Source organism: Pavona decussata, unplaced genomic scaffold (assembly GCF_977016875.1).
Source record: "Pavona decussata unplaced genomic scaffold, jaPavDecu1.1 SCAFFOLD_180, whole genome shotgun sequence".
Taxonomy (NCBI): domain Eukaryota; kingdom Metazoa; phylum Cnidaria; class Anthozoa; order Scleractinia; family Agariciidae; genus Pavona; species Pavona decussata.
Window position 1 is genome coordinate 1,392,688 of NW_028145590.1, and position 25,862 is coordinate 1,418,549.

Below are 25,862 nucleotides of genomic sequence, written 5' to 3' on the forward strand. Positions count from 1 at the left end.
GGAGTACAACGCCAATGGATTTACTTAGTTTGGTTCTTGATTCAAAACATGTCCAAGATGTCACTTAAACTCCTCAAGGGTGTTATGGTAGAATGTTCTCAAAAAACATACATGGATGATGAACATTTGAAGGTTTCATACAAAACTAGATCTGTGTACGTGTTTTAAATTTATATTTTTGTTTTAAAATGATTGGGATGGTGTCATTTCAGTCATGAATACATATCTAACAATGCCAAAACACAGATATCAATCTTACACGACAGTATAAAATCACACTGATCCAGCTTGTCTATTACATGTACTAAATTGTACTTGCTGATAATACTCCAAAGTTATGCATTTAAAATGTACAAGATTTAAAGACTGGTCATAAAATTTCACATACTGCAGGCCAAGCATAATCTATTTTTGTCACCATTCTTTCTTATTGTAAAATACTTACTTTACAAGTTCAACATTTTCTAAAAAATGTCTGCATCTTGAAGAGTAGGAGGACATTTCACAATGATGCTTCAAAATTGCAGTTTTCACATTTAAAATAAATATCCAATAAATTGCCAATACGTAACCCTTTTCCACCTACAGGTGTACTGCTAAAAGCTCAAGTTAACATACACTTACTAGTAAATCAAATTAAACTGCAGTATGTCTTCCTCATCAGACATAATGAACATAAAGCTGTACAAGGTAGATAGATACTTGGACAGTTCTAACGTTTTGAGTCCTTGGATGAAAGCCTACCCTGCTAGCAGAGGTTTCTTTCTGGTATGTCTTTTAGTATGTACAAATTCATTCGCGTCTTTACTACTTTGCGTAGTCAGCTTGACGTAAACAAGCCGACTGCGAGAAATACTCTAGAGCGATACAAACCACTTTGTACATGCTTCAGACTTACCAGAACGAAACCTCTGCTAGCAGGGTAATGAAAGCCCAAAGGGTGAACGTTCAATGCTACCAAGCAGTACTTTCCTCTAACATTGTTAATTTAAAAGGCAGTGAAGGGTTAAGCTTTGGCATTAAAATTAATTGAAAATCCTATTATTTTGGTATTGGCCTGTGGAAGTACACATTTGCACAAATGCACAGCAAAATCGTTGTAAATGAGTTGAAGTAGATCATCTTTCTAAACTTGGGATCAACATCTCCTTGTCTGTACCAATAAATCTGAAAAAGAAAGACTATGCGTATGAACACAACAGATCATTATTTACTAGTGCTGCTGCTATATTCTCCAACAAAACAAGATCTTAACCCTTTAATCCCTTAATATAAAAAAAAAAAATTCTCCTATCTTGTCCCCATACTTTTCTTTTAAAAGTACTGGGGAGAAGTTATTAAAAGATCAAGAAAATTCACCTTGAGTGATCATATCCTTAATTCTCATGACCTCAGGGGTTGAATAAGAATCAACATTAGAAGGAGAATTTTGATGTTGATCACTGTTAGGGCTTAAAGGGTTAAAGGTAGTTTATAGTGGGGCCTTTTGATCAAAAGTCAAAATGGCACACAGACAATTTCAGACCTGGAGCTAGATTCACAGAGATTCATGTTTCCTAACTATTCAATGTCCCTTGACAATAGCTTATTGTTAGTATAACAATAACCTCTATTATTCAGAAAAAATACTTAGGAAACGTCGTGAATCTGGCCCCGCTTCCTAGCAGAGTAAATCTAAAAGGGGTTTGCACCTGGGAAATTTAAAAGTGCAAATATTAGCTCTATACACTCTCTTACCATGCCATTAATCGTTTGACTGTACAGATTTGTTTAGTTATTAACTAATTAATTAACCTCCAATAAAGGCATATTTTTATTTAACCAGGACAGAAGTAAACATTGAATGAATAAAGCACACGGCACCATTAATTTTGTTTTGCTTTTTCCATACTGAAAATGTGACGTGTACAGGTGTATTTAACAATTATCCTGCAAGATTAAGCGGAATATTGCCTATTGCCTTTTGAAAAGAAGAGGCCTAATTGACCAAGTTGGCTAAAATCGGGATATTCCAGAAGTTAGAATGAAGTGGGGAACAGAATAATAATTATCCTAAAACAATTACTGTTTTGGTATTCAAAACATTGGAGAAGATCTTTATTTCTTTATTTTACCATTTTTCTCCCCAACACGCAAAATTACCTATTAATAATATATTTAACAATAATATTATCCTGCGAAATCACGCGGAAGATTGCCTGATACTTAGCCGCATGGCTGTAGGCCAAGTTGGCTAAAATCAGGCGATTTTCCGCAAGATTGAGCAGGATAATAATTATTGTTTTATTATTCAACACATTGGTAACAAACAGTTTTATTGCAGAGAAGCTGGACACTATCGATCATCTTTGTTTTGACATTAATTTTTTGTCCCCGACCCACGCAATTACATATATCGCAGGATATCTGTTAACTAGGGACAATGAATATTTAGTGAACCATGACCATATTTGGGCAGTGTTACAATGTGTTGAGTAATACCGTAAATGCGCGAATTAGCGCCCGGGGCGCTTATTTAATTTTCTAAGGCGAGAGGGGGGTGCTAATTCGAAGGGGGGCGCTTATTTGAAGGGGGGTGCTTATTTCATTCATCAATTTTTAGCCTCAAAATGACACTATCTTTATTTCTATTTAAAATCAAACTGCAACATAAAAATTCAAAAATGTTATAGAAAACTACTTTTTGTGAACGTGAAACGTTCTTAAGACTACCGAAACTCATTTTTTCTTGGATATTTCTAGCAAGGAAATGAGAAGCAAACCCGTGCGACTTTGAAATGACATTACTGTTTATGCTATTTAAAAATGCGTCTCGTATATCATACCGAGTACCAAAACTAATTTTTTCTCGGGGGAAGGGGGGGAGGGGGGGGGGCAGCGCTTACTACAACTTTTGAGCCTTAGGAGGGGCGCTAATTCGAAGCGGGGCACTTATTTGAAGCTGGGCGCTAATTCGAGCATTTACAGTAAATTAAAAATTGGATATGTGAGCTAAGGACCAGAAAGACACTTAATTGAGGAAATGCATGTACAGTTTACCTTGTTGAATGTGTAAACCCTTGGTTGCAGGCACTCACTGCCACTTGTGTAATTTAATACTAACACCTTGATACACTTTAACTTACCAAAGTGAGCTCTGATATGCAGATCAGTGCAATGGTAAAGGCAAGAAATACATTGATTGCTGTCGGAGGGAAGTGTGGAAATACCAACGAGCTAATGAGTGTCTCCTGTAAACAATAAAATATTGTAAAATTCTAAGTGTTAATAATAGAGTAATATCGAGAGGGATATTGTGAGTCATCATGGTAGATCAAATTATAAGTAGTGATAATCAAAGATTAGGGAATGTGTTTGATGATGTCCATCCTAGGCTCTCTCTCCTTTGCCAAGTTGGTAATGATGTCATCCGCCCCTACAATATCTGCGGCCAGGGGTGTTGGGGGGTTGCCAGATACGTGTCCCATACAATCTAAACTCCAGTCTGTATTAGGAGTGCGTTCTTTCTATGTCAAACGCAATAAATAAAATAATGTCCTGTCTTGTGAGGAGTCCGCAGAGTTATAGTTCATGATATGCTACCCTAGCAACTACATCAAGAAACAAATAGTGACAAGTAACTGGATAGAAATACAGTTTTAGCTTTTTGAAATGACGCCAAATCATTATTAAACTTTCCCCCTTATGCCCTATTATCAACACTGTCATATGTGGTTTTAAGGCTTTCCTGGGATAAATGGCACTGATACTACAAAAAAAGCTGAACTAGTACTTACACATACTAAAAGGACTGTAACTCCTCCAATAAAATAATTCAAGTAGCGGTCCTAAAACAAACAAAACAAAACTTTAATGAAAATGAAACAGGTAAAAGAGGAAGTCAAAGAAAAGAAAAAAAAAAAGCTTTTTATTAATATACTGCATGAATATGTTTTTTTTTAACCAATGAAGACAACCGAAGAATTCGAAACGCACAATGTCATAAAGATTATTATTATTTTTCTAATTTATTCTGTTATTTATAACAATTGCTTAATTAGAAACTGAAATTGCTACACTGCAAAATGTCACGCACACAATTTATAGCCTTGTATTTGTTTAACACTAGTTTAATTTTGGAAAGCATTCAAGATCACAACTGAATCAAACAAACCAAGAAACAAAAATTAAAACTTTCATCGATTTTTGAAATCAAATTAATTTGATATTAAATTTCGAACATTACATCAACATTATTAATTTTGATTCCACGCGCGTAATTTACAGAACTCGTGACTTGCACAAACGTGCAGTGCGTAAACCAAATTTACGTTTTCTGGAAAACATTACGAAATTCAGAAAATTGTACCTACCCGAGGCCTTGCTTCGCCGAAAAGCGGCTTGTCCAATCCATCATACATGCTTGTCAAAACATTATAATATCGTTACCACAACTATCGGAATGATATCTTGGTCTGATCGTTTGCAGAGTATATAAAAAGCTTGCTCAACTTGGTGTAAGCTTACGTGTGACTCCACAAATAAGCAGCAATAAGCTTGTAAAACCTTCTCGTCCAATTGCTTCACCAGATAAGCGAGAAATTCTTAGTCCCCTCAAGAAGCTATCTTTAGAAACGTATACAGCAACGTAGAAATCACAACGTGTAGAACAATCTCTGAGTTGTCGCTGAAATCTTCTTGCACACACCACAACCGTTCTTTTTGCTTCGCAAGAACTTTACGAGCCCGCAATTAGGTTTATTAGCAGGTCCCTTCTAAGCGCATGCCTGCTATCATGTTCTCTTCGATTTCAAGATGGCGGCCTTATCGCGCTCTGCTAGTGTGTCTGCGTTGTGCAGAAAATGCGCTGGGATATCCAACAGATTTTGGCTCCGATCTCCACAGGTACGTTTTGGATTAGATCCTGTTTATATCTCATACTTTGTTGCTGGGCTGGGCTCAGGTTATCAACAAAGAATTGGAAATGTACTGTTGGAAATCTCGAGTTTGAGCAAATGTGCGTGCGTGGCAGGGAGAATTCTCCCTGCTGAAAAAGCAGTGATCGCGTGAGGATACTGAAAATTTACGGAAGCAATTGTAATTTTTTAGTTTCAGTAATTTCTAACTTCAGTGCACATAGAATGATCTTTTTACCTTACAAAGTATTGTCATCTTCCAAAATTTATTTTGAGCGTGCGTTATACAAGGTTTCGTCTCGTGAACTGCACGGTTTCGTCTCGTGAACCGCGCGGACCTTCACGCGTGCCAATGTGCAGGGCGGAGGGAAAGGGCAATGAGGCCCGGGATCTGGACAGTTTTGAGGAACTCAGAGTCAAATTCCTGACCTTTAGACAATTAATGATTGTTAAAAATCTCCTTGCCTAGATGTAGGCCTGTGGTAACTGTTTTTTTGCTAATTAATTAACTGTGCCAAATTTCCTACCCTTTGGGGGAAAGGAGTAATTCAAAATGACTGACTCCAGTCCATGGACTTCCCCCACCTCACAGACTGGTTCACAGACTGCCCCAACTGACCCCCTCAACGGACCACTCCATAAAAAGAAAAAAAAGTAAGAAGTTTAATTTTCGAAATTTTTACCTTCAGGTTTGTTTTTCGAGTAATCTTTAATTCGCAGCTAGGGTATTTTATTCGACAATTAGAAATTCTAGCTATTCTAGACCAAAGAAGGGCTGTTTCTTTGACCCAGTAAGTTGTCTATTTTTACTGCACATTAGGTTAATAATTAACAATATGCTGATTTGTGAAGTAATTTTATTCGTGGAAAACACATGGCCGTTATTGGGTTAAAGTACAAAGTGATCACTTTCGTGGCCCAATGGGTTAATATCAGTTTCTGGATTACTTTCTGTACTTCACCTCTGACCCCCTTCCCCTCCCTCTCCCTGTTCTACTGAGGGGGTAACATCACATGACTTTTTGTGTAACATATATAATAGCATCAAGTACGACACCCCAGGTCTACACCTCCCTTCTTACCCCCATCCCTTACGCAGGATGCACCTTCTTGGGTCAAAAATATTTACATATATAAATAAACAAAAAAAAAATGCACTGGGCAATATAACCTGTGAGTCTTGCGCTACCACACTTTTGCACTTCCCCTTCCTCCCCCATAAAAAAAGAATGCCTTATTGCAAGTTATAGACAACATCCAAGTTGAATTATACTTTGCAACCATCCAACTCACCAGTAACTTTTCAAGCAAATCTGAAATCAATGGCACCAATTAAATTTGACTGTATTTTCTTGGATAATTAGCCCACAGGAGAATGTGGGCTGAGCAAATGGTGAAGAAAAACAAAGAGCAAACAACAGCTGTCAATTATTTTCTGGAGTGTCAAAATACTTCTGGAGCACAGAGTATTACTCTTACATGACGCTGTTTTACGCTTATTAACCGTATTATTCGTGTCACACCAGCATAATAAGCGTATAAAGGGGTGTTCTACGGTTATTATGCTTGAAAGTTGCCACTTTACGGTTATTATACGCGCAACTTACGATTATTATCCGTATGAAGTGAAGCTTTCAGCTTATTATTCGTACCTGTTCCAACATTTGTCGAGAGGAATATTTTTGATCTTCGGCCGCCATTACGGAGAAAAATGTTGAGGGCCAGGACTTCAAAGCTGCTGAACTTTTCTTTAAAAAAAGAACCCTTTTGAAATAATTTTACCTACAGCATTTCATTAAGCCTTTCAAAACCGAACAGTTTGCCGAGAACGGGTTATTTTTTTCAAGAGCTTTATAATCGCAACGATCGATGCGAAGAAGCCAGCCATGTCACCGAGTTCGGAATTCGTTTGCTTATAAACCGTCGCTCCTTTCCGCATTCGCAAAATAGACATTGGCATTCGCTGTCCCGCAAAAGTAAATCAAGAATCGGGTATTTTACAATTTTATGTGATAATTTTTCGACGTCTTGTAATGCGACAAATCTGAAAAGCGATCAGCCATTTCGTACAGTGAAATAAACAACTCCGCAAGAAGCGATTCAATTCGAAATCATGAACAGGTCTGCAAAATGTCCCCGCTGAGTATCTGCAATATCTTTGAAAGTACGGAAATGAGAAATGCATACGACTTGGAAAAAGTGGTTTCCTTTGTAATGAATGGGTTTTCGCTGAAATGGCATTTCATAGAAGAATCAAAAAACGCCAACAGCTAAGCTTATGTAAATGAATTACGCGGGAGACTTGAAAGCTAATTTTATAAGCAAGGAATTCCAAAGGAAAACTGCCTTGCTTCTGACAGAAACGAGTCTGCCTTGATTTAATATTTTAAAGCCTGCAGGGCTGTAATAATAGACGCCAGAATTGTATTAAAGAATTTGATTTTTCATTCACGCGCGTAGCCGAAGAGAAATATCTACCGCCGAAGACAAAAACAGACCGCACTGCACGTTAATTTTCAAACTGACAGAAACTGGTATTCCCAGTTTATTAACCTGAAAAGATTACATTCTGTCAATTCTCTTCATAACAAATATAGAGAGTCAGTTCCGAATAACGTACAAATTTAATACCATAACAAATTCTTTTTTCAAACGACAATTTTACTTCTGCAAAACAACAAAGTTGGAGCGAATTAAAGCGGCGGCGCTAAACCCGCGAGCTAAGTTAGTGCCAAACTGTTTATATATACTGATACAAAGCGAGTACAAAAACGCCACTCCAAAGAAAGGGGGATATTTTCATTCATCGGAAATGAACAAACACAAGGGAAACCCTTTACACTAGTTGAATGCAGCTTGTGAATTTCAAGTTCGTGGCTGGCAAATGGAAATCCAACATATGCAGCCATGAGTTCCAAACTATAAAAGAGTGCGGCTCTCGGCTCGCAGTACATTCGCATGCGGTTTCAAAAATAGATAATTCGATTGTTTCATAGAGTGAAATGGTAAACGATATCTAAAGGTTTTTTTCCAGTCGTTCCTTAACAGATAATTTTTTTAACCAAAAAGTGTTCTTTTCCTTTATGCAAACAAAGTTTTCCATAAAAGGGAGGAAACTAACACGGTAGGCGAAGAGGAAAAATGTTTATGGGCATAAAAACGTCCGTGAGTTTTATCAGATCTTTTTCAAGTCTCATTTTTGTCAGCGGTGAAAATAAGGACTGGGTTCTTTAAAACTGAGAATATATAATTTAACCCCACAAGATTGTCAATCTTCTTTTCTTAGAAATCCGTCGCCAGGATCAGATACGAAACTGAGCAATTAATACACTGAGATGGAATATTAAAGCCTGAAATAGCGCAGCTGAAGGACCTCGGTTTTTATATTTGAAGGAAAATGTAACTGGAATGGTTAATCAAGACATTTCCAGCCTGAATACAAATTCACGAGAAATTCATTCATGCTGCTTGTAATTTTTTGGCAAAGCTTAAGAGTGTTACTTTCTGTTTTTCATTTTTATAGGGCGCGTAGAACTGAAAACGTACACCGTCACCACGTGTTTATTTCGCTCTAAATTAACCGGACAAACCACAACTTTGAATGTGACCTAAAAAAGCTGCATCAACTTCAACATGTGTTTTCAGAAATATCATTCAGACACAGTATAAAACAAATAGTCTTGGATTGAAACCAATGACGACATGTAGATTTGAACAGACGCGTAATCGATTTCGTTTGATCGATATGCTGAGCAGAAAACGAATTAGAGTAAATGCGACCTAAACAAAATTTCTAACGGCTCAGCAAAAGAAACTGAATGATTGAACAAACTCAAACAGCTTTTACTTCTTAGTATACATTAGTCTTAACAAATTTGGAAAAGAGCTCACCTCTACAGTTTGATTCCCAAATTTCTCTGTTATCAGCAGGTTGTGTCCACAGAAAAAAATTAAAACTCTCAAAACTATACGGTTTCAGCTTGCTTTGCAGTCCTTGACATTTAAAGCCCTGATTTTTTGAAAGTGTTCGGCTACCGTCAGTGTATTACTGTATTGAGATGAAGCCGGATACTTTTCGCCGTCGCTTGACGATTGTTGGAAACAGATCCGCGGATAGACTGTTTTCAATCCATGTCGATGTTAGATTTTTGTATCCTGATGCTAAACAACGAAAAGATTTCCCTCGCTGGCTTCGGTGAGATCACTCAAAAAATGTAGTAAACACGTGCAGTCCTTCCACTCCGCGAGAACGGCACTGGAGGTTTTTTCTCGTTGTGTTCCGGCTACCCCATGCAGTGAAAATGTCAAGAGCAGATCAGTAATATCAACTGTTTCTTCTTCGTTCAAAACAATCTTCGGAAAGCATTCTTACCATAGTTTTTTTCCATAGCACGCCACAGGAATAACACAAGAATGCGCTGCGATAAATTTTCTCAAATCTCCACCACCGTCATTCACCACTACACGACCCACTGCACTGTCTTCGATTCGGCGTGACATCTGCGCGTCCACTGTGACCAATTACAGAGCTTCCTGTCAAAATGTGTCAGTCAAAAAGTTTCGAACAACATTTGCGCGCCAATTTCCGCCAATGTATAAACCAATCACATCATTCACAGAGAACGCCACAGAAGTTGTGACAGTCAAAATAGCGCGGTATGGTTTCGCGATAAAATTTGCAGTCGTGGCTTGTATTGCGATTTCTGCTGGTTTGGGTTTCAGATATATACCACTTTTAACCTGAATTTCAAGGCTTCCTACCTGCCTTGGGTATTAGTTTCAAAGGGTTTCGGTGCGCTTCGCGTGGTCTTTTTCCCCGTTGGTTTTGGTGTTTCAGTACGGGAAGGGCGCCGCAAACAGTTTGCTGGCCGGACTTGCTTGCCTTCCCAGCTCGGTTCCAGTATAATAGCCGACAAATGACCCATCTACACGGCCTGTGCAATGCTGTCGAGTATGTTTACCATAGTATCTCTTATTTCTTTTGAGGGTTCGTGTGAACCCCCTATTATCAGAATTTCCCACCAAACTGAGGAATCAGCCGGGGACCATCACATTAAGGAGCCTGTTTCGCAAATGTGTAGCGTAAAAAGAGACCCAACCCACCGTCTCGCATACGTTACAGTTCAGTGCTCGAAACCTGACCGCATTTATTCTACACGATAGGAGACGCTACTAAAATGAACCATGAAAATTCAACTTGTGTTCAACTGAATGAGATAGCAAACTTACAGTTACGCTTATTAAACGTAGTGTAAACTGTGCAGCGCGTTAATCGTCTGTTCGACTGAATCAGATACCAAACATACAGTTACGCTTATTAAACGTAGTGTAAACTGTGCAGCGTGTTAATCGTCTGTTCAACTAAATCAGATACGAAACTTACAGTAACGCTTATTACACGTAGTGTAAACTGTGCAGCGTGTTTATCGTCTGTTCGATTGAATCAGATACAAAACTTACAGTTACGCTTATTAAACGAAGTGTAAACTGTGCACCCTGTTTATCGTCTGTTCGACTGAACCAGATACGAAACTTACAGTTACGCTTATTAAACGAAGTGTAAACTATGCAGGTTGTTTATCGTGTGTTCCACTGAATCAGATACGAAACTTACAGTCACGCTTATTAAACGTAGTGTAAACTGTGCAGCGTGTTTATCGTCTGTTCGACTGAATCAGATACGAAACTTATCGTTACGCTTATTAAACGAAGTGTAAACTATGCAGGTTGTTTATCGTCTGTTCGACTGAATCAGATACGAAACTTACAGTTACGCTTATTAAACGAAGTGTAAACTATGCAGGTTGTTTATCGTCTGTTCGACTGAATCAGATACGAAACTTACAGTTACGCTTATTAAACGTAGTGTAAACTGTGCAGTGTGTTTATCGTCTGTTCGACTGAATCAGATACGAAACTTACAGTTACGCTTATTAAACGTAGTGTAAACTGTGCAGCGTGTTTATCGTCTGTTCGACTGAATCAGATACAAAACTTACAGTTACGCTTATTAAACGTAGTGTAAACTGTGCAGCGTGTTTATCGTCTGTTCGACTGAATCAGATACGAAACTTACAGTTACGCTTATTAAACGTAGTGTAAACTGTGCAGCGTGTTTATCGTCTGTTCGACTGAACCAGATACGAAACTTACAGTTACGCTTATTAAACGTAGTGTAAACTGTGCAGCGTGTTTATCGTCTGTTCGACTGAATCAGATACGAAACTTACAGTTACGCTTATTAAACGTAGTGTAAACTGTGCAGCGTGTTTATCGTCTGTTCGACTGAATCAGATACCAAACTTACAGTTACGCTTATTAAACGTAGTATAAACTGTGCAGTGTGTTTATCGTCTGTTCGACTGAATGAGATATTAAACTTACAGTTACGCTAATTAAACGTTTTGTAAACTATGCAGGGTGTTTATCGTCTGGTTGACTGAATCAGATACCAAACTTACAGTTACGCTTATTGAACGTACTGTAAACTGTGCAGCGTGTTTATCGTCTGTTCGACTGAATCAGATACCAAACTTACAGTTACGCTTATTAAACGTACTGTAAACTATGCAGCGTGTTTATTGTCTGTTCGACTGAATCATATACGAAACTTACAGTTACGCGTATTAAACTTTAAGCTTCGTATCTCATTCAGTTGAAGAGACGATGAACACGCTGCACAGTTTACACTGCGTTTAATAAGCGTAATTGTAAGCTTCGTATCTGATTCAGCCAAACAAGCGTTGAAAACGCTGCACAGTTTACACTACGTTTAATAAGTGTAACTGTAAGTTTTGTGTCTGATTCGGCCGAACAGACGATAAACACGCTGGACAGTTCACACTACGTATAAGAAGCGTAACTGTAAGCCTCGTATCTGATTGAGCCAAACAAACGTTGACCACGCTACATAGTTTACACTACGTTTAATAAGTGTAACTGTAAGTTTGGTATCTGATTCAGTCGAACAGACGATAAACACGCTGCACAGTTTACACTTCGTTTAATAAGCGTAACTGTAAGTTTCGTATCGCAGTAAGCCGAATAAAACGATAAACACGCTGCACAGTGTCAGTTTGCTCTTACGTTTAATAAGCGTAACTGTAAGTTTCGCATTTGATTCAGTCGAACAGACGATAAACACGCTGCATAGTTTACACTACGTTTAATAAGCGTAACTGTAAGTTTCGTATCTGATTCAGTCGAACAGACGATAAACACGCTGCATAGTTTACACTACGTTTAATAAGCGTAACTGTAAGTTTCGTATCTGATTCAGTCGAACAGACGATAAACACGCTGCACAGTTTACACTACGTTTAATAAGCGTAACTGTAAGTTTGGTATCTGATTCAGTCAAACAGACGATAAACACGCTGCATAGTTTACACTACGTTTAATAAGCGTAACTGTAAGTTTCGTATCTGATTCAGTCGAACAGACGATAAACACGCTGCATAGTTTACACTACGTTTAATAAGCGTAACTGTAAGTTTCGTATCTGATTCAGTCGAACAGACGATAAACACGCTGCACAGTTTACACTACGTTTAATAAGCGTAACTGTAAGTTTGGTATCTGATTCAGTCGAACAGACGATTAACACGCTGCACAGTTTACACTACGCTTAATAAGCGTAACTGTAAGTTTGGTATCTCATTCAGTCGAACGCAAGTTAAATTCGCATGGTTCACTTTAGTAGCGTCTCCTAACATGGAGAATAAATGCGGTCAGGTTTCGAGCACTGAACTGTAACGTATGCGAGACGGTGGGTTGGGTCTCTTTTTAGGCTACACATTTGCGAAACAGGCTCCTTAATGTGATGGTCCCTGGCTGATTCCTCAGTTTGGTGGGAAATTCTGATAATGGGGGGTTCACACGAACCCTCAAAAGAAATAAGAGATACTATGGTAAACATACTCGACAGCATTGCACAGGCCGTGTAGATGGGTCATTAGTCGGCTATTATACTGGAACCGAGCTGGGAAGGCAAGCAAGTCCGGCCAGCAAACTGTTTGCGGCGCCCTTCCCGTACTGAAACACCAAAACCAACGGGGAAAAAGACCACGCGAAGCGCACCGAAACCCTTTGAAACTAATACCCAAGGCAGGTAGGAAGCCTTGAAATTCAGGTTAAAAGTGGTATATATCTGAAACCCAAACCAGCAGAAATCGCAATACAAGCCACGACTGCAAATTTTATCGCGAAACCATACCGCGCTATTTTGACTGTCACAACTTCTGTGGCGTTCTCTGTGAATGATGTGATTGGTTTATACATTGGCGGAAATTGGCGCGCAAATGTTGTTCGAAACTTTTTGACTGACACATTTTGACAGGAAGCTCTGTAATTGGTCACAGTGGACGCGCAGATGTCACGCCGAATCGAAGACAGTGCAGTGGGTCGTGTAGTGGTGAATGACGGTGGTGGAGATTTGAGAAAATTTATCGCAGCGCATTCTTGTGTTATTCCTGTGGCGTGCTATGAAAAAAAACTATGGTAAGAATGCTTTCCGAAGATTGTTTTGAACGAAGAAGAAACAGTTGATATTACTGATCTGCTCTTGACATTTTCACTGCATGGGGTAGCCGGAACACAACGAGAAAAAACCTCCAGTGCCGTTCTCGCGGAGTGGAAGGACTGCACGTGTTTACTACATTTTTTGAGTGATCTCACCGAAGCCAGCGAGGGAAATCTTTTCGTTGTTTAGCATCAGGATACAAAAATCTAACATCGACATGGATTGAAAACAGTCTATCCGCGGATCTGTTTCCAACAATCGTCAAGCGACGGTGAAAAGTATCCGGCTTCATCTCAATACAGTAATACACTGACGGTAGCCGAACACTTTCAAAAAATCAGGGCTTTAAATGTCAAGGACTGCAAAGCAAGCTGAAACCGTATAGTTTTGAGAGTTTTAATTTTTTTCTGTGGACACAACCTGCTGATAACAGAGAAATTTGGGAATCAAACTGTAGAGGTGAGCCGCTCTTTTCCAAATTTGTAAAGACTAATGTATACTAAGAAGGAAAAGCTGTTTGAGTTTGTTCAATCATTCAGTTTCTTTTGCTGAGCCGTTAGAAATTTTGTTTAGGTCGCATTTACTCGAATTCGTTTTCTGCTCAGCATATCGATCAAACGAAATCGATTGCGCGTCTGTTCAAATCTACATGTCGTCATTGGTTTCAATCCAAGACTATTTGTTTTATACTGTGTCTGAATGATATTTCTGAAAACACATGATGAAGTTGATGGAGCTTTTTTAGATCACATTCAAAGTTGTGGTTTGTCCGGTTAATTTAGAGCGAAATAAACACGTGGTGACGGTGTACGTTTTCAGTTCTACCGCGCCCTATAAAAATGAAAAACAGAAAGTAACACTCTTTAGCTTTGCCAAAAAATTACAAGCAGCATGAATGAATTTCTCGTGAATTTGTATTCAGGCTGGAAATGTCTTGATTAACCATTCCATAAAGTTACATTTTCCTTCAAATATAAAACTCGAGGTCCTTCAGCTGCGCTATTTCAGGCTTTAATATTCCATCTCAGTGTATTAATTGCTCAGTCCTGGCGACGGATTTCTAAGAAAAGAAGATTGACAATCTTGTGGGGTTAAATTATATATTTTCAGTTTTAAAGAACCCAGTCCTTATTTTCACCGCTGACAAAAATGAGACTTGAAAAAGATCTGATAAAACTCACGGACGTTTTTATGCCCATAAACATTTTTTGTCTTCGCCTACCGTGTTAGTTTCCTCCCTTTTATGGAAAACTTTGTTTGCATAAAGGAAAAGAACACTTTTTGGTAAAAAAAATTATCTGTTAAGGAACGACTGGAAAAAAACCTTTAGATATCGTTTACCATTTCACTTTATGAAACAATCGAATTATCTATTTTTGAAACCGCATGCGAATGTACTGCGAGCCGAGAGCCGCACTCTTTTATAGTTTGGAACTCATGGCTGCATATGTTGGATTTCCATTTGCCGGCCACGAACTTGAAATTCACAAGCTGCATTCAACTAGTGTAAAGGGTTTCCCTTGTGTTTGTTCATTTCCGATGAATGAAAATATCCCCCTTTCTTTGGAGTGGCGTTTTTGTGCTTCGAACTCGCTTTGTATCAGTATATGTAAACAGTTTGGCACTAACTTAGCTCGCGGGTTTAGCGCCGCCGCTTTAATTCGCTCCAACTTTGTTGTTTTGCAGAAGTAAAATTGTCGTTTGAAAAAAGAATTTGTTATGGTATTAAATTTGTACGTTATTCAGAACTGACTCTCTATATTTGTTATGAAGAGAATTGATAGAATGTAATCTTTTCAGGTTAATAAACTGGGAATACCAGTTTCTGTCAGTTTGAAAATTAACGTGCAGTGCGGTCTGTTTTTGTCTTCGGCGGTAGATATTTCTCTTCGGCTACGCGCGTGAATGAAAAATCAAATTCTTTAATACAATTCTGGCGTCTATTATTACAGCCCTGCAGGCTTTAAAATATTAAATCAAAGCAGACTCGTTTCTGTCAGAAGCAAGGCAGTTTTCCTTTGGAATTCCTTGCTTATAAAATTAGCTTTCAAGTCTCCCGCGTAATTCATTTACATAAGCTTAGCTGTTGGCGTTTTTTGATTCTTCTATGAAATGCCATTTCAGCGAAAACCCATTCATTACAAAGGAAACCACTTTTTTCAAGTCGTATGCATTTCTCATTTCCGTACTTTCAAAGATATTGCAGATACTCAGCGGGGACATTTTGCAGACCTGTTCATGATTTCGAATTGAATCGCTTCTTGCGGAGTTGTTTATTTCACTGTACGAAATGGCTGATCGCTTTTCAGATTTGTCGCATTACAAGACGTTGAAAAATTATCACATAAAATTGTAAAATACCCAATTCTTGATTTACTTTTGCGGGACAGCGAATGCCAATGTCTATTTTGCGAATGCGGAAAGGAGCGACGGTTTATAAGCAAACGAATTCCGAACTCGGTGACATGGCTGGCTTCTTCGCATCGATCGTTGCGATTATAAAGCTCTTGAAAAAAATAACCCGTTCTCGGCAAACTGTTCGGTTTTGAAAGGCTTAATGAAATGCTGTAGGTAAAATTATTTCAAAAGGGTTCTTTTTTTAAAGAAAAGTTCAGCAGCTTTGAAGTCCTGGCCCTCAACATTTTTCTCCGTAATGGCGGCCGAAGATCAAAAATATTCCTCTCGACAAATGTTGGAACAGGTACGAATAATAAGCTGAAAGCTTCACTTCATACGGATAATAATCGTAAGTTGCGCGTATAATAACCGTAAAGTGGCAACTTTCAAGCATAATAACCGTAGAACACCTCTTTATACGCTTATTATGCTGGTGTGACACGAATAATACGGTTAATAAGCGTAAAACAGCGTCATGTAAGAGTAATACTCTGTGCTCCAGAAGTATTTTGACACTCCAGAAACAAATTGACAGCTGTTAAACACTTTTATTGAATACTGAATACTTAATACTTGTGACGCTCATTTTAACATGATGTGATGATCAAATGCGCCCACTATGAGAGTATACATCCAAAGACTAGACCACAACACTGGGAACTACGTCCCCTACTCTTTGGGAACAGTGAATGGGTTCTTTAACGTCCCACAGAGTTACATACAAACGAGGGTTGTGAGACGGGGCCTACGGTTTATCGTCCTTATCCAAGAAGACTAGAAAGTCTAACCATTTGAAGATATCAGAGCAAAGGCAGCACTTTCTCCTCAGTTATTTAAAGACCCTGAGTGGTGGTCCGGCGGGGGTTTGAACCCGCGACCTCCCGCACGGTAGTCTGGCACTCTACCAACTGAGCTAACAAGTCCGCGGTCATGTTGTAAAACACAGTTGCTTCTTTGGTTCATTTTCTAGAACAAACAAAATATTACCTGCTATGTGTATAGCATGTGGTTGAGACTGAGCCAAAGTCAACTAAATGTATGAATTTCAAAGTTAATACCATGCTATCAATATCACATGAGTGGACTTGTAACTATCTCTGCTTTTGGTAAGTCGTATGTTTTGGTATAATACTGAACAAATTTTGTTATTTGATTGAAGACATTTTTGAAATATTTTTTTAGGCTGGTGCTGCAAGTGTTATGCAAGTAAGATGGTTGAATCTACAAGAATTCCAGAGCAAGAAATTGATGACTGACAATGGTCTCCATGTACAGAGGTTTAAAGTTACAGATAATGCCAAAGAAGCCGTGCAAATTGCTAAGGAGTTAAGTAAGTATTAAATAAAGAATTTATTTAATATAAATTGTATAACAGTCTAACTATGAAAAAAGCAAGAAAGTTCACTTTTAATACCTTGGAAAATCTGGACCTGTTTGTTCAAAGCCCGATTAAGCTTATCCTGGATTAGAGTGAACTTTGAGTCAAGTTTAATAAATCAGCAGTCAATAATATAATATTAAAAGATTCTTTCAAAAGATAATTATTGTCATGGGGCTAAAATGTAATTTAGGCGAGGTTAAACTCAAGACAATGCTGGTCAGCGGTCTACTCCCTTAATTTAGGCGGGGCGGCCCGAGGTTTTTGCAGGGCCTCAGTAAATTTACAGCTCCCCTGTTGATGTCAACCATTTTGCTTGTGTTTTGCCGTGTGTACAGTCGCAGAAAAAAGCTTTGCTCTCGTCCCTCCCCTCCCTTTGGGTAAGTATTGGTAAGTATTCAATATTCCACTGAGTATTCAGTGTGACGGTGCCTGGGTGGTTGCCGCTCACAGGGTTGTCATGGTTACCCTTCGCGTGTGCTTGCGGCTCCCCCACAGACCTTACAGGCACCTTCTCCACACTCATCTATTGGTGATGAGTTAAACCTTAGTTTTGACTTGAAGTTTTCTCTACCATTAGCTTAAAGCTATCCTTTAGAAACATTTTCAACAAGTGAGATAAAAACCTCTGTTGACTTTCAATCATGGATTAGCATTAATCGGCTTTCAAACAACTGGGCCCTGGACCTTTTGCCCACTTGAGATGCAGAGTTTCTCAATACCTTGGAAACACCTATTAACAGCTATTATTTTCCAGCCACATCATCCTGAATTTATTGACATACTACTTACAAAATAGTCACAAATCTATGGTGTACGCTGATGCTCGAAGCAAACAGCAACGGTGAAGTCTTGACAATATTTCTCATTTAATAAGTGGCATGAAATAGTGTGCTGTGAAGCCTGGTGGCGGTCATAAGTCATATCCCACCTATTCTACTTATTACAATACATGTACATTGTACATTTATATTCTACATGTACCGGTCATAATGATTCTACCTTAGTTTATAATTTTTGCATTATTTCTAATTGTTTCTTTTACCTATCTTAAGATGCAAAGGAGTTTGTATTGAAGGCACAGATTCTTGCTGGTGGGAGAGGAAAAGGAACGTTTAATAGCGGTCTGGAGGGTGGTGTCCATCTGACAAAAGAGTAAGTACTTCAGTTTATAGCTACTGTAAGTCTGCTAGCATACACAGTTGAGCTTCTTCTTCCAGACACCTCCAAAATACAGACATCACTCTAGTGCAGGTACATGTAGTTCCATGGGGACCAGAACAAGGTAATAAGATCAATATTATTTATTGAGAAGTGAGGGGGGCTGGGGGAGCTACAGTACCCAACTAACAAACCTTTAATGTCCTTTACACTGTAAGGATATTTTGGGATGAAAAAATGGCAAATTGGGAAATGGTAGGGTAAATTCTCACTCTCACCTCTATGGTTCTATTACCTGTAAGTTCAGGTGTTCTGACTCATTATTAGTTTAGCGGCAGAAATCCTGGACTCTACATACAGGGTAAGACTAGCTCCACAGTAGCCTTGAGATAGACATGTAAATTATCCCTGGATACCGATAGTAATATTATGATAATTTTCAATTGTCTTTTTTTTTTTGTGATAATTTTTTAGCCCAGAAAAAGTTGGTGAACTAACAGAGCAGATGGTTGGGTACAACTTAAAAACAAAGCAAACACCTCCTGAAGGAGTACTGGTTAAAAAGGTGAGAAAAGTATTTGAAAATATTAATTGAATAAAGTGGCAAAATTACACAGTTGCATTATTATCATCATCAGCATTATTACTGTTATTGTGGTCATTAACACAGTTGTAATCATCATCATTGTCATCATCATCATCACCATTGCCATCATCTCACCATCATCATCATCATCATCATCATCATCATCATAGTTATCATTTGTAATAAGGAAGGTTATATTAATATATCTTTAGTACCAGGAAAAAGAAAATTATAACTTTAGGCGGTCAAGTGACAAAGAGATGTGTTAAAAAGTTAAGAGATGAAACTAATCTATAAACAAAATGTGAATTCCAGTTAAGGAAGATGATTATGTTGCTTAGGGGAACAAGTGGTAACTAATGTGGGAAAAATGGGCTTGAATACTGTTTACATGTAAGCCTTGATTTTCTGGAGGCATTATAGAGTCCTAAGTAAGACATCACAAATATATGAATTTTTGAAATTATGGGATTTGTTCGTATGATCGGAAAGAGCATAATGAAAAATGCCTACTTGCCAAAAATCAGTGAGACAAAATTAGAAGGATTTGTATGGAGTCATCGGGGCATAACGGAGCTAATATCTCGACCCCAAATTGGAATAAGATGCTGATTTTTGGCAAGTAGGCATTTTTCATCATGCTCTTTCAAATCATATGCAAAAATCCCATAATTTCATAAATTTAGTTTTTATGATGTTGTCACTTTAGGACTCTATTCAAAATAACTGAAGGACTGCCTCAGCCTATCTGCTGACATTTTTGTTTGATCTTACTGTGGAGATTTTATTTTCTGATCAGGTGATGGTCGCAGAGAGTTACGACATTGCGCGTGAGACATACCTGGCCATTTTGATGGACAGAGCTTTCCAAGGACCCGTGATCGTAGCAAGTCCTAAAGGTGGCGTGGACATTGAAGAAGTAGCTAAGAACACACCTGAACATATACACAAGGTAAAATAAACTATAACGTTTTGCTCAATGATATAAAATTTAATTGAGTGTGTTTATGTGCATTGCTTGATTGCGTTGATGAGGCTATGTAAATTTAAAAACAGGGACAACTTTACTTTCCTTTAACAAAAATAATATATTGCTATATATTTTGTGTTTATTTGTAACCTGATGCAAACATCTGTTAGTTTCAAGAAAATCTTTGCCCCATTATTTAGTTATTATTTTTAATAAAATCTCTGCCCCATTTACAGAACTTTGTTATTTTCAATAAAATATTTGCCGCATTATAAAGTTGTTTTTCTTTTCAATAAAATCTTTACCTCACCGTAAAGTTGTTTTTTACAAGAAAATCTTTACCTCATCATAAAGTTGTTATTTTTAATAAAATCTTTGTCCTGTTATGCTTTCAACTAGAATTTAAAAAATTGCCTTCGCCTTCTTTCTCAAAACAAAACCTTGAATTTTCCAATTTTTTAATTGTAGCCAAGTGTACAGGTAATTTACTGTACATGTAGGTGGAGCAAAACTTGGGACAGTGCTGTTTGCAGTAAACCCTTCATTTCCCTCATGCCCACGTACAATTTAAAGGTTAAAAGTTGAAATTTACCGTATTTTCTCGATTAAACGCCAGCTTTGTATAAAAGCCGGGTTAAAAGTGGTTTTTTTAAATAAACTCTGGGGGCATTTGATTGAGGCCCTGGCGTTTATTTGCCGTTGAGCTAACAAGTTAGTATACTGTATGGAATAGCATTGCTGCGACATACTAGTACGATATGCTACTTCAATTTGTCAATTTTATACATGTTATGATGTTCAAAGGGCATTGCCGTTTCTGAACTTAAAACTTTTCTTCTATATTGTTCATGTTCCATTTTCTTGATTTTAACATACGATACGCATGCTGTATGTAACAGCTATAATTTTCCTAACAATAATCCCCGGAGAAGACCCAGGGACAGCTTGTTGCGGCTGGACAAGGGAATGGGAAATAAAAAATTCAACCTGAAAAAATGACAGAAAATTGCATTCCGTTAATAAACACCGGGCCCCGATTAAACACCGGCCTCATATAAACGCCGGGTTCAGCTGGCTAAGTTTGAAATAAACGCCGGGGGCGTTTAATCGAGAAAACACGGTACATTAAAAAAATAATAATAAAAAAAATAAATAAATAAAGGTTGCCTATTTACACATCCAACAGCGGCAGTGTTTTCTACAGCTCCTTTAAGTTCCTTATTTTTCCAAACTCTTTTTTTAAAGCAGTTTTATGTCTCTGACGCTGTTTTTTAGCCATTTATAAAAATGTTGTTTTCTCACGTTCTGTTTTCTTGAATCTCTCTCAATCTCAAATGGATTATTTGGTTTACTGTTGTTAGGTGGCTATAGACATTTTCAAAGGAATCACTGATGTAGACGCTAGATATCTTGCGGAGAAACTGGAATTTGAAGGACCTCTGTTAGATCAGGTAAGACGAAAATGAATTAATTTAATTTCTTAGGGGGGGGGGGGGGGGGTGGCATTCAATATTCTCAAATCTCTATTTGGGTTAAAAGTGCTTCTCATTACCTTTAATGAATGCCAATATTGGCACACTAGGTTTCCCCCCCATAGACTCAAAACAGCACCCAGAAAGACCGCCTGTAGTTAGTAGTTTTCATTTGAATGGCGAGTAAATTGCATTGTAAGTTAAGTTAGTCTACTTTTACTGTACGTCGACAGCGTGTTTAGTTGTCAACCAATATCCCGAGCTGTAGGCTTGACTGTTAAGAGACCTAAAAATAAATGGGTAAAATACATCCATGGACCACTATGGACCAGGCTAAAGTTGGAAATGTTCTTGAGTTTTCCAGACCTACCTTCTACAGAATAAGTACATGTGCATGACTGTAATTTCGAATAGGTTTTGTTGGAATGATCTTGAGCACTTTAGGATTTCATCCATATGTACCGACACAAACACAGGTTGAAAGCGATCGTTTACAGTGTACATCACAATAAACAGTACCATACTAACAGGATTAACGATCCTAGCTAATTCGTCGTGGCAACGATTTGCATTTGCCCACAGTGAGAACTAACTGGGGTAACAGCAGTTAGCTTATCATGCCGTTAAGGTCTGGAACAAAATTATATAAGTAACGATTTTTTTGTCGATCTCCATAGGCTGCTGAGCAGATCAAGTTACTCTATAAACTCTTTCTTAAAGTTGATGCCACACAAGTAGAAATCAATCCATTTGGCGAAACACCGGATGGAAAAGGTACGTGTTTTTGCAAGTAATTTACCGGGCTTCACGAGTGTATTTACCAGGCTTAAAATATAACATCACATTATTTCATCGCGCATATGCCACATATCGACATTTAAATCCTTGCAGAATTCACGAGACCCTAGAGTTTAATGGCCTTAGCTCCCACTAGTCTCCTGTAGCTCAGTGGTAGAGCATCCGAACTAGTAATCGGAAGGTCTTAAATTCTACTCGTGATAAGAACACTCGGATTTCTTTTTTTCCGACTATGCCTGTGTCACTCACTAATTAATACATCATTCTATTCTTACCTTAGCCTATGAAGGTAATAAAACGCGTTTCCATTCTGTGGTTAAAATCTTGCAGTCGTGTGCTTTGATGCGAAGTTTAACTTTGATGACAGCGCCAAATTCCGTCAGAAAGATGTATTTGCTATGGATGATCAGAGCGAAAGCGACCCACGAGAAGTAGAAGCTGGAAAATTTGCGCTTAACTACATTGGCCTGGATGGAAACATTGCCTGTCTTGGTAAGAGGGTAAACAACATAAACTAAATTCCGAATAAAAGCCACCCCCCTCTCCTCCCCTCGCGAAAACTTTAGGGAGCTTTAGCAACGACGGCAGCGAAAACGTCAATAGAGAACTTAAGCAACGACGACGGCGACGACAACGACAACGCCACAAAACAAAAGGTTTAATCACTCTGTACGTGCGTTTTACTTTTTGGTACATTACTTTGCTGTACTATGCAAAACAACAACGTGAAATGACCAAATCCTAGGTTTTTTGGAGAACGTGAGCACACGACGGTGAATTTTTCATTTTCTTTCTTAACTTGAACGCCACTCCTACCAATTTGGTTCGTGGATAGTTCTCCATTTTTGTAAAAGTTGAGCGAGTTTAAATTATCGCGAAGTAGCACAAATGAAATAAAGTTATATTTTCAGGTGACGTTTTCGTTGCCGTTGTCGTCGTCGTCGTCGCTTAAGCTCCCTAGCAATAATACTTGGTTGACTCTTGTCGTCTCTGCTTTACAAAATACACTGTACAGTACTTGAACTAAATGAACTGAAAAATGCTTTTGTTCTACCCTCTAGTGAATGGCGCTGGACTAGCCATGGCAACCATGGACATTATTAAACTCCACGGTGGTACCCCTGCTAATTTCCTTGACTTAGGGGGTGGTGTACAGGAGGAAGGTGTATTTCAAGCCTTTAACATTGTTACAAAGGATCCAAGGGTGAGTGGCGACTGAAGAATCTTATTTTTTTTCCCTTACCTGTAGTTCAAATTAATTTTCACAAGACGTGTTGAGGACAGAGCTCGAGGAAGTTGACCTAAAGTTTGTTTTAAGTTCAGTGATCCATTTACATTCAGGCAATCCGCTGCCAAAGAGAGCTTATAGTTTTATTGCCATAGTATTGAATAATTTGTACAAAAGGCAATAGTTTTATACCGGGTGAACTCTGATCCGGGGGGGTGGGGGTGGGGGGGGGTTCTCATATGAAAGGGGCGGTGATGCTTGTCGGAAGTTTTGAATTAAACCCTAAAGGAGACCAATCTGGGCATGGCCCAAACTTCTTGACCCCTTTCTAAAAGACACCATTTTAAAACACAGATAAATAAAAAATACATTAACTTTTCGCGTGCAACCCTTAACGAGACCCTCACGGCTGAATATAATGGCGTTTTACCCAGAACACCCTAAGTGAGACCAAAATCCGAAATTTACACCCCTAAGCGAGATGACAAGCATCCCCGCCCCTTTCATATGAGAGTCCTCCTCCGGGACTCTGATGCAAGTGCCCTCCGGCTTTTCAGAGTGTTAGTATAGGGAGTTTTAGCAACGACGACGGCGACGGCAACGAAAAGGTCACTATTAAAAGAAATTCGCATTTTGTCAAACGTCGTCGCGATTATTCCATCTCGCTTTAAATGTCAAATGAAGGTGAAATTTCCTGGAGTTGAATTGTTGGAGACTCTACCCAAGTTTAGAAAGAGAAAGAAAAAATCGTCCGCGTGTGTTTACGTCCTCCATAAAACGTCCCATCAGGAAATTTCACGTCCTAGTCGTGCAGTGACGGCAAAGAAATGTACCAAAAAGTGTAATGCACTTGCAGAGTTGTTGTTTAAGCCGATAGCCCTTATTATTCGGCGGCCATGTTGCGTCTCGGGGGAATAAAAAGCTTTGTTTTCGCACGGCAAGCCTCGGCCAGACGCGAATTCAGTGCGAGCCTTGCCGTGCAAAAACAAAGCTTTTTATTCTCCTGATACTCAACATGGCCACCGTGTGATAAAGGTCTATTCACTCTTTGACGTTTTCTTGTTCTTGTTGCTAAAGCTCCCTAATACCCACCACGACCACGTTCGGCTTCCTCCTCCACTTCCGTGATAACTGTTATTACCAACATTTCGTTTTCTTTGCAGGTAAGATCAATTTTGGTAAATATTTTCGGTGGCATCGTTGATTGCTCAATTGTTGCAAATGGCATAACCTCAGCTTACCAAAGGCTCAACGTTAAAGTTCCAGTCGTAGTTCGATTAGAAGGTAAGTTGAGGCTCTCGCTGTTTAATTTACGATGCACTGATGTTTTAGAATTCATCGAAACAAGTTCTCAAATTTACTTTCTATTACACTGTTGGGACTGATGGAAAATCTCTTTTTTCGGCTTCTGTACGCCATTGAACGTTTTCCCGCCTTTTTTGCCATTAGAGGTCTCCAGCTTTTACGAGAGATCAAAATTTTCCGCCTTTTACCTCCGTGGCGGCAACGAGGTTAAGTCATTGCCTGATTGGTTCGCTTGATGACAAGATGTTCTCTGATTGGGCAAGCGTTTGCGTTTTCCCGCCTTTTCCGCCGCAAGGGGTACCTGCGACAAATTTAGTCCTGATTTTTATCCTTTGTCGAGTTCCTGTGTCATTTAGAACGAGCTACATCTCGCTAATTATTGTTCTCCATTTTATAATCAGGTACAAACGTGGAAGCAGCCAAACGCATTTTAAGAGAAAGCGGAATGCCGCTGATCCCAGCTGATGATATGGACGACGCAGCTAGAAAGGCCGTCACCAACCTTGCGGACCAATGAATTATGGGTAGCGACGGAGCTCGCGGGATCACCCGAAGTTAACTTATGGGCTCAGTGCTACCCGAATATAGAACAACGAACCCTAAGAATTTTGAACACTGACATCTGACGTTGTTTACAGTGTAACTTCGGTGCAACGAATTTTCTATCTTTCAAACAAACGTACTAATGCTTTCCTTGAATTCGGATTTGAGAGTATTTTAGTGTTAATTATTAGTCTAAAATGCCATTGAAGCTGAGCATGTTTTTTCCCCTAATTGGATAGTCGGTTGACTAATTGACAGGCAAAACTGTTCTGACTACGAAATAGGTCCTACGACCTCGTCTACTCATTTCCAGATTATTGTTTCTTCCTTTGATTCACGGTGGAGACAGGACACGCCGATAGCGCGAAGTATCGAAAAGCGTGCATTCCCTCGCGCGAGCTTCACACGTGCGGGCGTCTCTCCCCAATCCCACTTTTCATTTCCTCGCTCGCTCCAGGCTGACCTCGCGCGTTGGTGTGACGAATCAGTACATAATTTATGGACTGTTGTGCAGTCTAAGATGTTTTGAACCTGAAGGGCATGTAGTCTTTATACATTGAACAGTAACAGATTATAAGGCCGAATAAACTATCAAGCGTCTAAACTGA

The 25,862-nt window shown here is 38.8% G+C and overlaps 2 protein-coding genes across 2 annotated transcripts; one reads left to right on the top strand and one right to left on the bottom strand.

Moving 5' to 3' along the window:
- Positions 1 to 902: 902 nt before the first annotated feature.
- Positions 903 to 4,556, bottom strand: LOC146463165 (transmembrane protein 243-like). Its single transcript, XM_085084875.1, has 4 exons — positions 4,353 to 4,556; positions 3,777 to 3,827; positions 3,126 to 3,230; positions 903 to 1,167 (listed from the first exon to the last, which is right to left on the bottom strand). The coding sequence occupies exons 1-4, from the start codon at positions 4,398 to 4,400 to the stop codon at positions 1,042 to 1,044; spliced, it is 330 nt and encodes a 109-aa protein (XP_084941001.1). The 5' UTR covers positions 4,401 to 4,556; the 3' UTR covers positions 903 to 1,041.
- A 201-nt stretch (positions 4,557 to 4,757) lies between these two features.
- Positions 4,758 to 25,862, top strand: LOC146463166 (succinate--CoA ligase [GDP-forming] subunit beta, mitochondrial-like). Its single transcript, XM_085084872.1, has 11 exons — positions 4,758 to 4,884; positions 16,996 to 17,143; positions 18,247 to 18,346; positions 18,827 to 18,917; positions 19,738 to 19,890; positions 21,270 to 21,359; positions 22,058 to 22,154; positions 22,509 to 22,670; positions 23,240 to 23,382; positions 24,570 to 24,690; positions 25,113 to 25,862. Exons 1-11 carry the CDS (start codon positions 4,795 to 4,797, stop codon positions 25,226 to 25,228), a joined length of 1,311 nt encoding a protein of 436 aa, XP_084940998.1. The 5' UTR covers positions 4,758 to 4,794; the 3' UTR covers positions 25,229 to 25,862.